The following is a 15,246-nucleotide window of genomic DNA, read 5'->3' on the forward strand; positions in this document are numbered from 1 at the left end:
ATGGAACCTTAGTAGAATCTTATATAATGCCCTATGTATTCTTTAGGATTGTCAGGAACGGTTTTGGTTGGGGTTTGGCAGCTATGATAGGTAGCAATATGTAATTGAAGCCTGAGTAAGAGTGACCTCCACAGTAGTTTCTCGAAGCTATTTGAACTCTCTCAGCCACTCATATCATATTTGTTACACTTCTTTTTCCCCTTTTGGCCAGGATGGCATTGTTGATCCCACAGTGCCAGGGTAGGCTCATCCCTGGGAAACTATGCTACCAGGGAGACTTTCACCCCTGCATGTCATGTCCCACTTAGAGGGGAGGACAATGCTTTCACTTGCATAGTTGGGCTTAGAGAGAAAGAGAGAGAATAGCTAACTGATTTTTGACAAGGTGGCAAAGATCACTCAATTGGGAAAGAATAGTGTGTTCAACAAATGGTGCTGGGAAAATTGGATCTCCATTTGAAAAAAAAAAATGGAGGACCGCTACTTGCATCATATACAAAATTCAACCCAAAATTAATCCAATATTTAAATATAAGAGTTAGAACTATCAAACTCGTAAAAGAAAATGTAGGGAAGCGTCTTCAGGACCTTGTGTTAGACAATGATTTCTTAGAATTTACACTTAAAGCACAAATAATAAAAGAAAAAAATAGATAAATGGAGCCTCCTCAAAGTTAAAAACTTATGGTCCTCAAAGAACTCTATCATGAAAGTAAGAAACATCCTACACAATGGGAAAAAATATTTGGAAACCACATATCCAATAAGGGATTAATATCCTATATATATATAAAGACATCCTTCAACTTAAAGGACAAACAATCCAATTTAAAAGTGAGCAAAAGACTTGAACAAATATCTCTTCAAAGAAGATATACAGATGGCCAGAAAGCACATGAAAAGATGCTCAACATAATTAACCCTCAGGGAAATGCAAATCACAACTACAATGACAAACCAACTGATAGCCATTAGAATGGTTGCTATTGAAGAAATGGAAAATAAGCCTTGGCAAGGATGCAGAGAAATTGCATTGTTGGTGGCAATGCAAAATGGTATAGCTACTATGGAAGACATTTTGGTGGTTCCTCAGAAAGCTAAGTACAGAACTACCGTATGACCTGGCAATCCCACTACTATGTATACCCTACAGAATTGAAAGAAGGGGCTAGAACAGATATTTTTACACTGATATTCATAGCAACATTACTGACATTTGCCAAAAATGGAAGCAACCCAAGTAGCCATCAACTGATAAATAGATGAATAAAATATGGTCTACTATATAAATGGAATATTATTCTACCCATAAAAAAATGAAGTCCTGATACATCCTGCAGCCTTGATGCCAGACACAAAAGGGCAAATATTGTATGATCTCATTGATTTGAAACAATTAGAATAACCAAACTCACAGTCATTATCCGGAATATAGGTTAACAGGGGACAGGGTGGGGATGGGGAATGAGAAGTTAAGACTTCAAATTTACATATTTCTTATTTGGAATGATGGAAATGTTTCAGTAATGGACGATAGTGATAGTAGCACAACATTCAGAATGCAGTTAACAGCTCTAGAATATATGAATATGATTAAAAGGGTAAATGTTGGATCGTATATATAGTAACAGAATAAAATTAAAAAAAAAAATCCATGGAACTACACTACACAGTGAACCTTAAGTTAAATCATGGACTTTAACCAATGGTTCAATTATAAAAATGTGCTGTTAATTGTAACATGCTCCTTATCAATGCAAGGTATTGGTGGTGGTAGGGTATGTGTAAATACTGTATTTTATGTATGATTGTACTGTAAACACAAACTTCTCTAATAAATTAAAAAGGGTTACTTTGGTTTGGTTTTTTTTTCTCTTTCCTCCCTTCACCACTTGGGTATAAGTATGTTGTTAGTTTGAAAGACAAATTTATTCATTTCAGTTTGTATTCCATTTTGTTGCTTTCGATTGTAGAATTTTTTTTTCAGTATGTAAAAGGTTAACATAGTTCTAGAAGTCAGAATTATAAAATTTGGTATACTCAGAGAAGTGCCCCTCCCTTCCATCCCTTCTTCCTCTATCTGGTCTTTCTATCCTTTCTACGCTGTTTCCACTCACCCTCATACATAGCCAGTTTTGTTTATAGTTTACTCATCCCATGTTTCTTTTTGCAAAAATGGGCAGTTATATGTATGTTTGTTTCTCTGTTTTCTTGAACAAAAGGCACGCTACATGTAGTCTTTTTCACTTTCCTTTTATCACTTAACAAATATATCCTGGAAATCACCTCTTCAGTTTAAAGAGATCTTCCTCATTCTTACTTACAGCTACAAACAGTTCCTTTGTGTGGGTGTGTTGTCATTTATTCATTCATCTTCCTGTGTCTGGGCATTTAGACCGTTTCCGGTATTTTGCAGCTATGTACCAATATGCAGTTTCTATACCAATAGGAAATATTTTCTGTTAGTATAGATGTATCCTCAGAGAGGTAATTCCCAGAATGGGATTGTACAGTCAAAAAGTAAATGTGTGTATAGTTTTATTAGGTATTCCCAAACTTGTCTTTACACTGCTCGTACCAATTTTCACTCCCAGTAGCAATGCATGAAAATGTTTATTTCTCCATAGCCTCACCAATGGAATGTGTTATCCATTTTAATTTTTGGGGGGAGTGCATGGTCTGGGAATCGAATCCAGGTCTCCTGCATGAAGGTGGGCATTCTAACCACTGAACCACCAATCCACCCTCCGTTTTAATTTTTACCAGTCTAATATATGACAAATAGAATTTAGTGTAGTTTTAATTTGTATTTTTCTAGTTATGAATGAGGTTAAACATCTTTTCCTATGTTTAAAGGATTTATATGTTTCTGTGGGTGTTTATGTGTGAATTGTCCATATCTTTTGCTTCTTTTTCTATCAGGTTTCTGTTATATTTTACTCTTCACTTATAAGATATCTTTATAAAATATTAAGGATATTAGCCCTTTATTTGTCATTTCTCTTGCAAGTATTTTCTTTCAGTTTTTTAATTATCTTTATAGTGTCTATGGTGATGGTGTTCTATTTTGCTAGCTGCCAGAATGCAACACACCAGAGATAGATTGGCTTTTAATAAAAGGGGATTTATTTTGTTAGTTCTTCAGAGGAAAGGCAGCTAACTTTCAACTGAGGTTCGTTCTTATGTGGGAAGGCACAGGGTGATCTGCTGGCCTTCTCTCTAGGCCTCTGGGTTCCAACAACTTTCCCCGAGGTGATTTCTTTCTGCATCTCCAAAGGCCTGGGCTGAGCTGCAAGTGCTGAGTTGAGGTATTGCCGAGCTGCTTGGGCTGTGCTACCTTGAGCTCTCTCATTTAAGCACCAGCCAGTTAAATCAAACATCATTCATTACAGCAGGAACACCTCTTAGTGGACTGCAGATGTAATGAGGAACAGATGAGGTTCAGTAACATTGGCTCATGTCCACAGCAACAGAACTAGGTACCTTCACCTGGCCAAGTTGACAACTGAATCTAACTATCACAGATGGTTTTTAAAAGAATTGTGTTGTTTTCTGGTTTGGTTTTACTATGCTTTTGTTTTTATTTTTATTTTTTGGTAATTGAACTTATCAGTCTTTTCCTTTGTTGCATCTGGAGTTTGTCATAGCTAGAAAGTCTGTCTACATGCAGGTTGTAGAGGAATTCAACAATTTGTTTTCTTCTTGTACTTGTATAGTTTTACTTTTACATTTAGAGAACTGTCCCCCATTGAAGTTTATTCTTGAGTATGATGTGAGGCATATATCTAAGTTCATCTTTTCCCAATAACTAACCAGTTGTTCCAGCATCATTAAAATGTCAATCTTAAGTCCTAGTGATTTGATATTTAACCTTTATCATATATCAAATTTCTATATATACTCGAGTCTGATTCTGGATTTTCTTTTCTATTCCATTAGTCTGTTTATCTGTGTTTCAGTACCACACTTTTAATTTTAGAGGTTTTATTATATATTGTATCTAGGAGGGCTATCCTATCCTGCCCTACCTTCACAGTTTTTTTTTTGTTTTTTTTTTTGCTCATTGTTTTCTTGCATGTTTTTATTTCTTTATTAACATCTTGCCTAGCTTCCAGAAAAACCTCATTAGTATTTTTACTAGGGTTTCATTAAATTTATGTTTAAATTAAGTTACAGAGCACTAATATCATCTCAGTAAACTTTTAATTACTAATTAAAGTTTATAAATGACAAATTCTTATAAACTTTAATGACCTTTTAGACATTCTAAATTTTAGACATTTTTGTATCATAAAATTTTAAGTTTATGTAATTTAATTATCTTATAAGAACTGGTGAAAGGACTACAATTTTGATTAAATTTTTGACATATCAATTAGCAGACCTTTGTAGTCCACCAGTGGGCTCAGCACTATACTTTAAATGTTTTGGTTTAAAGCAGGGTTTTTTTAACCTGCAGTCTCTGAAATTGTTTGCAAGCTTTTAGGCAGATTTATATTTTTCCCACCTAGAGAAATTGCACAGAGTTTCCATCAGAATCTCAGAATAGTGGGTACCAAAAAACCCTTAATGATCTCTACTCTTTTTCATGTTTTTATGATTTATGACATTGTCATAGAGGCCAGAATTAAACCCACTGAGCATTTATTTCTTCCATTCTAAACCATAGGATATGGGTTTGGTTAGGACTACAGGCTTTGGAATCAGATGCTGGTTCAGATTCTCTCTTCTTCATTTACTAGCCTGTGGCATCTTGAGCCCGTTTCCTGTCTCTAAGAGTGGAATGCTAATTCTTGTACCTGCTTCAGAAGGTAAAAGAGTTAAAAGTATAGTACTTGGCAATGTACCTGCCTTATGATAAGCATTCATTAAATGCCAGTTGCTGTCATTACTAAATGTACACTAACCTAAATTGTTACTTATTTTAAATAAAAAATTGTTGCTTTCTTTAGAATTTATATGAAAGTATGGAATGTAAACCTTCACCAAGCTCTGGCATTCTAGAAGATAACACCTATTATACAGATTTACTTCAGATAAAACTTGATAATTTAAAGTAAGTGTTTGGATCAGATAAATGGGAAGATGAAGATTTTTCACTTGCTTACAATAAAAAGTATTAGTGATTGCAAATTTTTGATTTGAAATTGTCAAAAGAAAACAGAAAAGAAAAGCAGCAGAAATATCTTTGTGCTGTACCTGAGATTTATTCAAGATACTTAGTGCTGATTATTAAAGAAAAATACTTGCTTCAAATGAATAATTGAATGTTCTTTTCATTTGTGTTTAGCTTATTAGTAAGTAAAAAGAACTTTAACATAGAAAATTTTGAAATTTCTTCCAAATTTTCAAGAATAAATATCACAGTTGAAAACTTAAAGAATTTATTTATGCAGCACGCATAAATTTGGGAAAGAATATTCCCCCCTTTGTGCATTTCCTCTAATGAGATAGTTTTATTTGGAAGTGCTGTGTTAAAACTTATTTTAATTGTTTATTATTTATTCGTTAATAAAAACTCAAGGAATGTATTTTAAACTAAAAATTCAAATATGCATTAAAATTTTGTATTAAATTACTAATTCATTTATGTTATATGTTATTTCAATTTTCCTTGGTTCTCTTTTTTTATTATAATAGCAAAGAAAATGAAAGCACTAAAGGTGAACTGTCTATACAGCGAATGAAAGCATTGTTTGAGAGCCAGCGGGCTTTGGATATTGAGCGAAAGCTTTTTGCAAATGAAAGATGCCTCCAGCTCTCCCAGAGTGAAAATATGAAATTGAGAGCTAAATTAGATGAATTAAAGTTGAAGTATGAACCTGAAGGTATGTACGTCTCAAGTATTTTTGTCTTTTAAAACATGAGTAGCTCTGAGAAACCATATCAAATGCTTTTGCTCTTTATATGGCTTTTGCAAATCCTGTTACAAACTAATTTGTGGTTATGTATCTGTGATTAAGGAAGCAAGTTTACTGTTGCAAAATATGTAGGGAAATTTAAAGAGAACTGGATATACATCAATATAGCATGTAATCCTTTTGGATTTCAAAATTCATCATACTGCGCAGTAGAACCTTGACATTTGAAACTTTCCCATTTAAGATGGCAGCATCTTATGTAGCACCAGAGTTTAATTTTATGGAGGCAGGTGATGTTTGGGAACTCTATTAGTTAAGATTATTTGCATGAAAATAATAGAAAACTTAATAATGGAGAGATAAACAAGATGGGTAAGTTATTCCTCCCCCCTGATTAATGACTGGAGGAGGCATGCCAGGATGAGTGTAGCAATCCAACGTCAGAATCTAGGGTCCTTCTGTGGTTTTGGTCTGCATGTACCCCATTGAGCAGAATTTAGTTATGTGGACTCATTTACCTACAAGGAAGGCTGACATACACAGTTTTGATTTTCAGAGTCACATTCCCAACTAAATATTAAGGATTCTGTTATTAAGGAAGAACAGTAGACAGATGTTAAGGGACAACTAGCAATCTAGTAGACAGCAAATAGCCTAACCATACAGCCTCTGCATTTTATACACATGTTCAGTGTATATAAAATTTGAAAATAAAATAAAAGGCTGAGGGCGGGCCGCGGTGGCTCAGCGGGCAAAGTGCTTGCCTGCTATGCCGGAGGACCTCGGTTCGATTCCCGGCCCCAGCCCATGTAACAAAAACGGAGAAACAAAATACAATAAAACAAGAAAATGTTTAAAAAAGATGTTTCCCTTTCTTCCTCCCTTCCTTCCTTCTATCCTTCCTTCCTTCTCTCTGTCTTTCCTTTAAAAAAAAAAAAAAAAAAAAAAAAAAATAAAAGGCTGAACATGAAGCTTAAGAATGTGATGGTTCTGGGCAAAAAGAAAAGTACTGATATATGGCTCAGGTTAAAGATTCTTAGACCTTTGTTTGCCACTATTCTGTTCACATTCCGAACACTCTCTCTCATTACTTTCTCAGTGACTCGACAGTGATTCGCAGTGGTAGTGGGGAGGTTGTCAACAATAGTAAAGTTTTCATATAGTTTAAAAAGAACTCTTTTTCTCCCATCCCCTTTCTCCTCCCTCATTCAATAGAGCCCCTTGTTTAAGGATTATCCATTGTGAATTTCACAGATCTTTTGAACTGAGCATAACCAAGAGATGGGAAGAAAAGTGGTGTATTCAGGTGATTGGGTTTCAGAGGAGCAGTGCAAGGGAAAGGAAAATACAAATCTAAAAGAAGCAGTGTCGAGCAAGAGCAGCAGCCCCACCTCTTGACCATGGTTCCTCGGGCTTCACAAACATTTTGATTTTGAAAATGAAGGATACATTGGTATGGGGATGGGGAAAAAGTATCAGAATAATTAATTCAGTCACTGTATTTTTGGGTTTGCATGAAGGAAAGAATGGTGTTAGGGGATAGGGATAGAAGGATATTGTAGAAGGCTACTACAGTAGTTCATGGTGAAACAGTGTGGCTTGGATTTTGGAGGTATCCACATTGTCAGAAATGATTAGATTTTGAATATATTTTTTTAGGTGGGACTAATAGATACAATTTTATCAATATTCAGAGACTACTATGTGTTATTTTCATGTAATCTTTATAACACTATATTGAGTGAAGTGATGCTTTTGAATTCCCATTTTACAGATGAAGAAAATTAAGCTCAGAGAAGTTAATATTTGCTCAGTATCACCTAGCTGCTTAGTTTAATACTGGGATTTGAACTTGAAATTCAAGACTCTTTGCCACTGTATACTCATCTCTGATGAGGTCTTATGAACACTCCTCCAACTTTTATCAGAACCCCAAAAGAGAGCATTCAAGTATTCACTCCTATAGCCTAATATATTGAGTTCCCAAGGAGAAATTTATAGCCAAATGATTTTTAAAATATAAAGTTAATGGAGAACATGAAAAAAGAAAGGATAGAATAAACAATGTATTTCAGTTAGGAGATGAGTAGGTTTTAAAAGGCTGGGAATATAAGGAAGATAAAAAGATATATATCAAACTAGTTCCTCCTCTTTATATTGATTGTGCTTTTCTTTTGATTCATTGAATGGATTTTTTTAATGGTTTTTATTCTCAGAGAAAATTGAAGTGCCTGTACTCAAAAAGAGGCGTGAGATACTGCCTGTGGATATAACCATCCCTAAAGATGCTATCAGGGAAGAAGTTTATAGATTGCCAACTCAGAAAGAGGAGGCACTAACATGTCCTAACAATTTAGAAGATAACTTGCAGTTAGAAAACACAGTTTCTTTAAACACACCAGTAGTCAGTCTCTCTCCCAACAAAAATCTATCAATGGATATGCAACCAGTGAAGGAAAAGAAATGTGTGAAACTTATAGGCATTCAAGCTGACTCTGAAGTCTTCAGTGAAAGAAGTGGAAACACCCCTAACTCTTCCAGGTCAGTGTCCTCTTTCCCTCAAGGCAACCAGCAGACCTCCCCATCTCTTCTCTATCGCTTCATAAACTGTGCTATCTGTTTCTTTATCTATTTTCTTAGTATTGCATGTAGTGTAATTCCCCACTTTCACCTGCCAACCTTCAACTTTTCCAAAACGTTAAGAAAGACTAAAATGATTGCAAGGGGAAAAGACTCCTAAATAAAGGGAATAGTGCTTTTATTAAAAGATACTTTTGTATTTCTTGAGGCAAAATTATCACAGTCTAATACATCTTTGAATGTTACGTTGGTTTGAATAGATGTCCTGGTTTTTTTTCTTTTCCTGGTTCAAGACAGACAAATTAACTTACTTTCTAAAAGGGCTTTCCAGTAGTTTAAAGAATTTTAGCTTTCTAAAAACTGTTAGGTGAAGTTGTGTGTTGAAATCATTTAATTCTAAACCTTGAAGAATGGGCTTTGATACATATTATGACATTTTTAAAATATTGAAGCTAATTCATTTTTATGTTACACCACAACTTCAGAGCCTCTTCTAGTTTCTGCATATTTGAGTTTGTGAGTAAAAAAGGAAGTGTCAGACTCCTATGTCTGAAGGAATTAACATTTTAAGGACCTTGTCCTTTGAAAAAAATAAAATAACAGAGGTTAGAAGATAAGAGAACACAAATGGAAGAGAAAGGTAGGCTAGAGTGAGATAAGGAGCAGGTTCTGTACCTATACAACAGGACCAACAGTGAGGATAAAATGAATGAGGAAAATAGAGAAGATATGAAAAAGATGAAGGACATCTGCATGCAATGAAATGACAGATGCATTTAAAAATAATTATCTTTAAACATTTAAAAAATTAAGCCTATTGATGTGAAAATAGCTAGCTTAAATTGTCTTCTGTGAAATGAGATCTTGAAGGTGCTGCTAGGACTACATCAGTCTTAGAGCGGTACAGAATGACACACTTTACTGTTGTGTATTTGAGTTGAAATAATAAGATATTCCACCATATGATTCTCTTGAGGTTTTCAGAGCTATTGAATGTAGTACTAAACAATGAAAACACTTCATCGATGTTAGCTGCTATTACTATTATAAGAAAGAGAAATTCACGCTCCTTTCCCTGAAGTTTTATATAATCATGTTATAATCTGCAATCAAATCAAATAAAACTTAATATTCTCAAAGAAAAAGAAACTTTTAAATGATTGATATCTGACACACACATCCAGGTAGTTCTGAAATGAGTTTCTCTTGTTATATGTAGTTCATTGTGTAAGCGTGCTTGACCATCATATATTTCTGGAGGTGGAGTTCGAGAATTGATCAGTGCCAACCTTGCTATCTATGTTGCCTTCATTTCCTTTTCTGCCTTTTTTTGGCTTGATAAAAATTACTTCAGCAAATGTATGTAGCTACTTGTTTGACTCAAAGAAGTAGCACATGGAATTTTTTTGTCTTGCTAGTTGAACAAGAACAAATAAAATACCACCAAACGTTTGTTTTGTGTGTGTGAGTCCATCTGCTAACTTAAAATGTTTCCAGCCTTTTGTTTTCTGCATGCTTAACTCAGACACAGAATTCTAAGATAATTTTTTAACAATATATATTGGTTTACTTGGGAACTTCACTAATGCATGCTTTATAAATTTCATTGGTGCTCTAGCTATAAAGAATCTTTATAGGCCTTTTAAAAATATCTTTCCACTGTTTACTTATTTTTAAACTTTCTGTTATTGGAAATTCAGATTGTGTGTGTGTGTGTTTTAATGGGGTGAGTAGACAACAAGCAGACATGCAGCCCAAGATTCCATGTTATTTTTATCTTGCACTCTTTTCATGTTAACATTAGAATATTATTTTAGCATTTTAGGTGTGCTTATCATGATAAGCACCCCATCGTATTTTAGTTCTTTAATTTAGACTTTACCATGATGGCATTTTAAATATTAAGCCTATTGATATAAGAGGTTCTTTTAGACAGGCCATGATTTAATTTTCTTACTAGTATTGGAATTAACTATGATTGATTTTCCTTATGTACATTAAAAAAAAACGCTTCATTGGGTGCCCACTATACTAGGGGTTTGTTTCTTCTTTAATTTTTTATAACCATATTTGAATTCAGAGTGGATACTTTAATACCTGTAGGTTAGCTGCTGAATCAAGGCTTCAAACAGAAGTTAAAGAAGGGAAGGAAACTACAAGCAAATTGGAAAAGGAAACTTGTAAGAAATCACACCCTATTCTATATGTGTCCTCCAAATCAACTCCAGAGACACAGTGCCCGCAGCAGTAAAGACTTTTCTTTATTTTATTAAAGAGTAATAAATACTATTTACCTAAAAAGTTGCTGTGCAACCTCGTTAAAATTTCTTTATCTGAAATATACTACTCTGTGGGGTTTTCATAGCTATTCATTTTGCCAGGACCTTGTATTTTCATGCTCCTTTGACCAAATGTTCAAAATTTGGTTGCAATTATAACCTTGAAGAGTTCCTCAAATAATGATCCTCCATGGAGCTTCTATGAATCATGGTGAATAAACTACAAATTGAAGGAAAATGTTATAATTAATGTAAATCTATTTACTGCATTGTATATGTTCTTTTTTAACTGTTGTGAACTTAATAACTTAAGTAACTTACCTTCAGAGCATATATCTGAAAAAAGAAAACTGAAGTCATTATTATATTTTTCTCTGACTTTTTATGAATTTAGTTTTTCAATAGTGTGTTATAAAAGTAGGAAACTTGGTTTAAAACCATTTATTACAGGATTCTGTCCATGTTTAAAGCCCTTGTGTTTGTCTTTGTATTCATATACATGACTTAAATTTTATGTTATCAAACATTAAACAATAAATTTTGAAATATAAAACTATAATAATTTCCTCCTTTCCATTTTCTTAGCATGTGTAGATAACATTATCAAGAAGAATAAAAGAAAAATTAACTTCAAGAATTCTAAATTCTCTTATACATATTATATCTCTATCTACATACACGTACATATTTAACTCTAAAATTTGCAAATTAAGACTTTTTAGTCCTTTAAACAATTACAGCTTGGTCTATAACTTAATTTCATATGTATATGTTATAGGTGGAATCTGCCTCAGTCAGATGAGTCTTGAAATGTGTTAGGTAAAAGGAAATTGTCCTTAAGTAAATCAAATAATAAACGTTTGTTTTAGTCTGCTGCAAAAAGTATACTCTAAAGAAATTAGAATTATTATTAAATACTATCTCTTGGGAAAAGATGAAGTTAAAGACACTAGGGAACAAATAATTTTAAACTGGGGATATTATCATGTGAGTGATTATATTCATATGACATAGTAGAGAATGTAGATCAGAACCCTCCAACTTTGGGTTCTTACCATGAACTCTGTGCTAGGGATGCAAAACTAATCCCTCAGAGCTCACAGTTCAAAAGATCCATATAAGTGAGTAGTGGCAGTGATACTACTAAAAATATTGACATCTAACATTTGAAAAAATCTAATGTGCCAGGCACTCTTTTAAGCCTTTTCATATATTATCACTTATAATTCAATATCTCTGGTTGTTATACTTACCCCCTTTGCAGATGAGGAAACCAAAGCCCCACAGAAGTTATTACTTGTCCAAGGTCACAGGTGTTGGCAAATAATAGAGAAAATTAAAGAGTGGTAGAGATTGTATTAGACGCATGTGCAAAGTGTTATAGGAACAGAGAGAAGGAAACAAGGTGCTGTCTAAAGATATTTGAGATTTTCGCCATCTCTAATTTGAGTCTTAAGAGGTTATTTTGGCGACTTTTAAGACACGAAGAGAATAGTATTGAATATGTAAAAAAAAATGGTATTCAAAGGATAAGGGCTTGAAACAGCATCTCTAAGTCGGCAAACTGAAGTGGCTGGATGTTTAGGGTTTGTAAAAAGCAGTAGTAGTAAAATTGAGTATGAATAGATAGGTAGTAGCAACATGAAGAGCTTGACTTGGGAAGTCCTTTTAAAAGCAAGAATTTATAAACAAATTGAGTAACTAAAGGTTGAAGTACAGGGATGGCAAGGAAACTTTGACAGGACCCCTGAGAAAGTTTTATTGAATCTTGAGTTTTCCAGGAATATATTTTGAAAACTCACCACTGTAGATGATAATGGAGAGCAGAGCAGTGCCGTTATTTAATTTAGCTTTAGTAAAACACTGTGGAAACATAATGGAAAATTAATTTAGGAAAAAGATAAAAAAGAAGGCAGAAAAGTCAAATCCGGGCCTTTAGTAGTCCAGGTAGGAAATACAGTTTCAATCTGAAGTGGTGTCAGTAGGAATTTAGAGTAGAGTTTAGATTCAGTGTACCCTCCAGGAATTGTTGACAGGGTGGAGGGTCTCTGAAAAAAAAGAGGTACATCTTATGTTAGTGGATAAGTGGCAGTGTTAATAGAAAATTCGGAGTGAGGCTGTTTGAACGTCGGCGAACACTTCCATCCAGATACCAGTTTTCTTTGTTGGGAGTAGAGAGAGGTGTGTTCATTTCTATTGGAATCAAATATGTCGATTTATCAAACCTTTCTTTTTGAAAGGAAAATGTAAACTTTATAACTACATTCCATCACTATTCAAAAAGTGGCATTGTTGTTCAATATATTTATAATCATAGTCTTGATTTACTCAGTTTTTACTTATTAGACATAATGAGCCCCTTGTATGTGCCTAAAATAAAGATGACAAAATAATTGTTTCATCTTTCCAAGTAAAGCGTTGGTGGGAGAGAGCTAATGTTTACTGATTTGCTTAGTACTTTATGTTATGTCTCTTAATACTACATGTTGGACCTATACAGGTGTATTTTATGACTGAATAGTTTCTTCAGGTATTTTTTTTTTACCGTTTTAATTTATTTAAACTACATAAAGTGTGTGGATCTAAAGTCAAATCTCAAAAACAAGGTTTATTTAAAGAAACCTAGCTTCTATCCCTGTTTGCTCTCCTGTGCTACAGGAACCATTTGTTTAAATGCTATGGTTTGTTTTTCCATTTTTCCCCTCCCCTTTACATAGCAGATACAGATAGATGGGTAAGTAGGTAGGTAGGTAGGTAGGTAGGTAGATAGAATCTTTATCCCCTTTCTGGAATAAAAGAAAACTGAGTTCTATCAGTGAAGATGATAAGTAGTAAAAACCCATCCATTCACAAATGAATAAACTGGTAAGGATTTCAGAATTAACTTTACTGGAACTTGGAAAGCTGATCAAGGTTTTACAACCAGACAAATGTTTAATCAAGAAAAAAATTATTTGAATTGTGTAAGGAAATTGCTGATGAATCACTAGCTGAATATTAAGCTAAAGCTAATGTAGCAGAGACTTCAGTGGCTATACATGACAGGATATAGAGACTCAGTGCAGAAAAGTCAGTAAACAAACTCCTATAAGCAAAGCAACAACAACAAACTCTGGGGGCGGGGGAGAATCTGATTTCCAGAGTTGCCACATTATAGCATTCAAACTGTCCAGTGTTCACCAAATAATGAGGCATTCAAAGAAACAAATTATGACCAGCAAAAAGGAAATAAATAGAAATTGTCCATGAGGAAGCACAAACATTGGATGTAGTAGGCAAAGATTTTAAGTCAACAATTTAAAATATGCTCAGAGAGCTCAAGGAAACCATGAGAATGATGTCTGTCCACTTAGAGAATATCAATAAAGAGACATAAATTATAAAAAGGAACCAAATACTAACTTTGGAGTTGAACAGTACAATAATGGAAATGAAAAATTCAAAACTTCAGATTGATGCAGGTAGAAGGAAAAATCAGTGAACTTTAAGATAGGTTCAGATTACCAGGCAGAGGAGTAAAATGAAGTTTAATAAGACAAAAAATGTAAAGGGTCTGAGAGGTACCTGGGACACCAATAGCATACCAACATATGTATTCCTGGAGTCCCAGAAGGAGAAGAGAAAATGAAAGGGGCAAAAAAAAAAAAAAAATTTGAATAAATAATGCAAGAGGGAAACATATTACTGTAAATACCTATATTAAAAAAAAATAAAAATTTCAAATCAATAACCAACCTTCCACCTTAAAACAATAGCAAAGGAATAGGAAACTAAACCCAAAGCTTTCAGGAAAGACAAAAAATTTAGAGCAGAGGTAAATGAAATGCAAAATACAAAAAGGTTAGCATCAACAGAACCAAAAGTTGGTTCTTTGACAAGATCAACAAAATTGACAAACCTTTAGCTACATTAAGAAGAAGAGGGGACTCTAGTTAATATAGTCGGTGATGAAGTAGGGACAATACTACCAACCTTACAGAAATAAAAAAGATTATAAGTGAATACTATAGCTTATAAAAGTATAATCTTTCTAGTTTGCTAGCTGCCAGAATGCAATATACCAGAAACGGAATGGCTTTAAAAAAGGGGAATTTAATAAATTGCTAATTTACAGTTCTAAGGCCAAGAAAATGTCCCCATTAAAGCAAGTCTATAGAAATGTCCAATCTAAGGCATCCAGGGCAAGATACCTTGGTTCAAGAAGGCCGATGAAGTTCAGGGTTTCTTTCTTAAGTGGAGGGGCACATGGTGAACACAGAGTTTCTCTCTCATCTGGAAAGGCACCTGGTGAACACGATCAGGGTTCCTCTCTCATCTGGAAGGGCGCATGGCGATCATGGCATCATTTACTAGCTTCTCCTGGCTTCCTGTTTCATGAATCTCCCTGGGAGGCATTTTTCTTCTCCATCTCCAAATGTTGCCGGCTGGTGGACTCTGCTTCTTGTGGCTATGTCATTCTGCTCTGCTCTCTCTGAATCTCTCATTCTCCAAAATGTTTCCTCTTTTATAGGACTTCAGAAACTAAT

At 34.1% G+C, this 15,246-nt stretch overlaps 1 protein-coding gene across 3 annotated transcripts in view; it reads left to right on the plus strand.

Annotated features, from left to right (window-relative positions):
* SPDL1 (spindle apparatus coiled-coil protein 1) overlaps positions 1–11,235 on the plus strand; it is a 126,170-nt gene extending 114,935 nt beyond the window's left edge. For 2 of the 3 annotated variants that reach the window (XM_077137611.1, XM_077137612.1), the window contains 3 exons: positions 4,953–5,056; positions 5,641–5,828; positions 8,078–8,616. In XM_077137611.1, coding sequence (XP_076993726.1) covers positions 4,953–5,056; positions 5,641–5,828; positions 8,078–8,601 — 816 coding nt within the window. In that variant the 3' untranslated portion in view covers positions 8,602–8,616. Of the gene's footprint in view, positions 1–4,952; positions 5,057–5,640; positions 5,829–8,077; positions 8,617–10,544 lie in introns of those variants that run through there. The other variant, XM_077137613.1, reaches the window with a different exon arrangement.
* Positions 11,236–15,246: the final 4,011 nt, after the last annotated feature.

The sequence above is a fragment of the Tamandua tetradactyla genome, chromosome 20 (assembly GCF_023851605.1).
Source record: "Tamandua tetradactyla isolate mTamTet1 chromosome 20, mTamTet1.pri, whole genome shotgun sequence".
Lineage (NCBI taxonomy): Eukaryota > Metazoa > Chordata > Mammalia > Pilosa > Myrmecophagidae > Tamandua > Tamandua tetradactyla.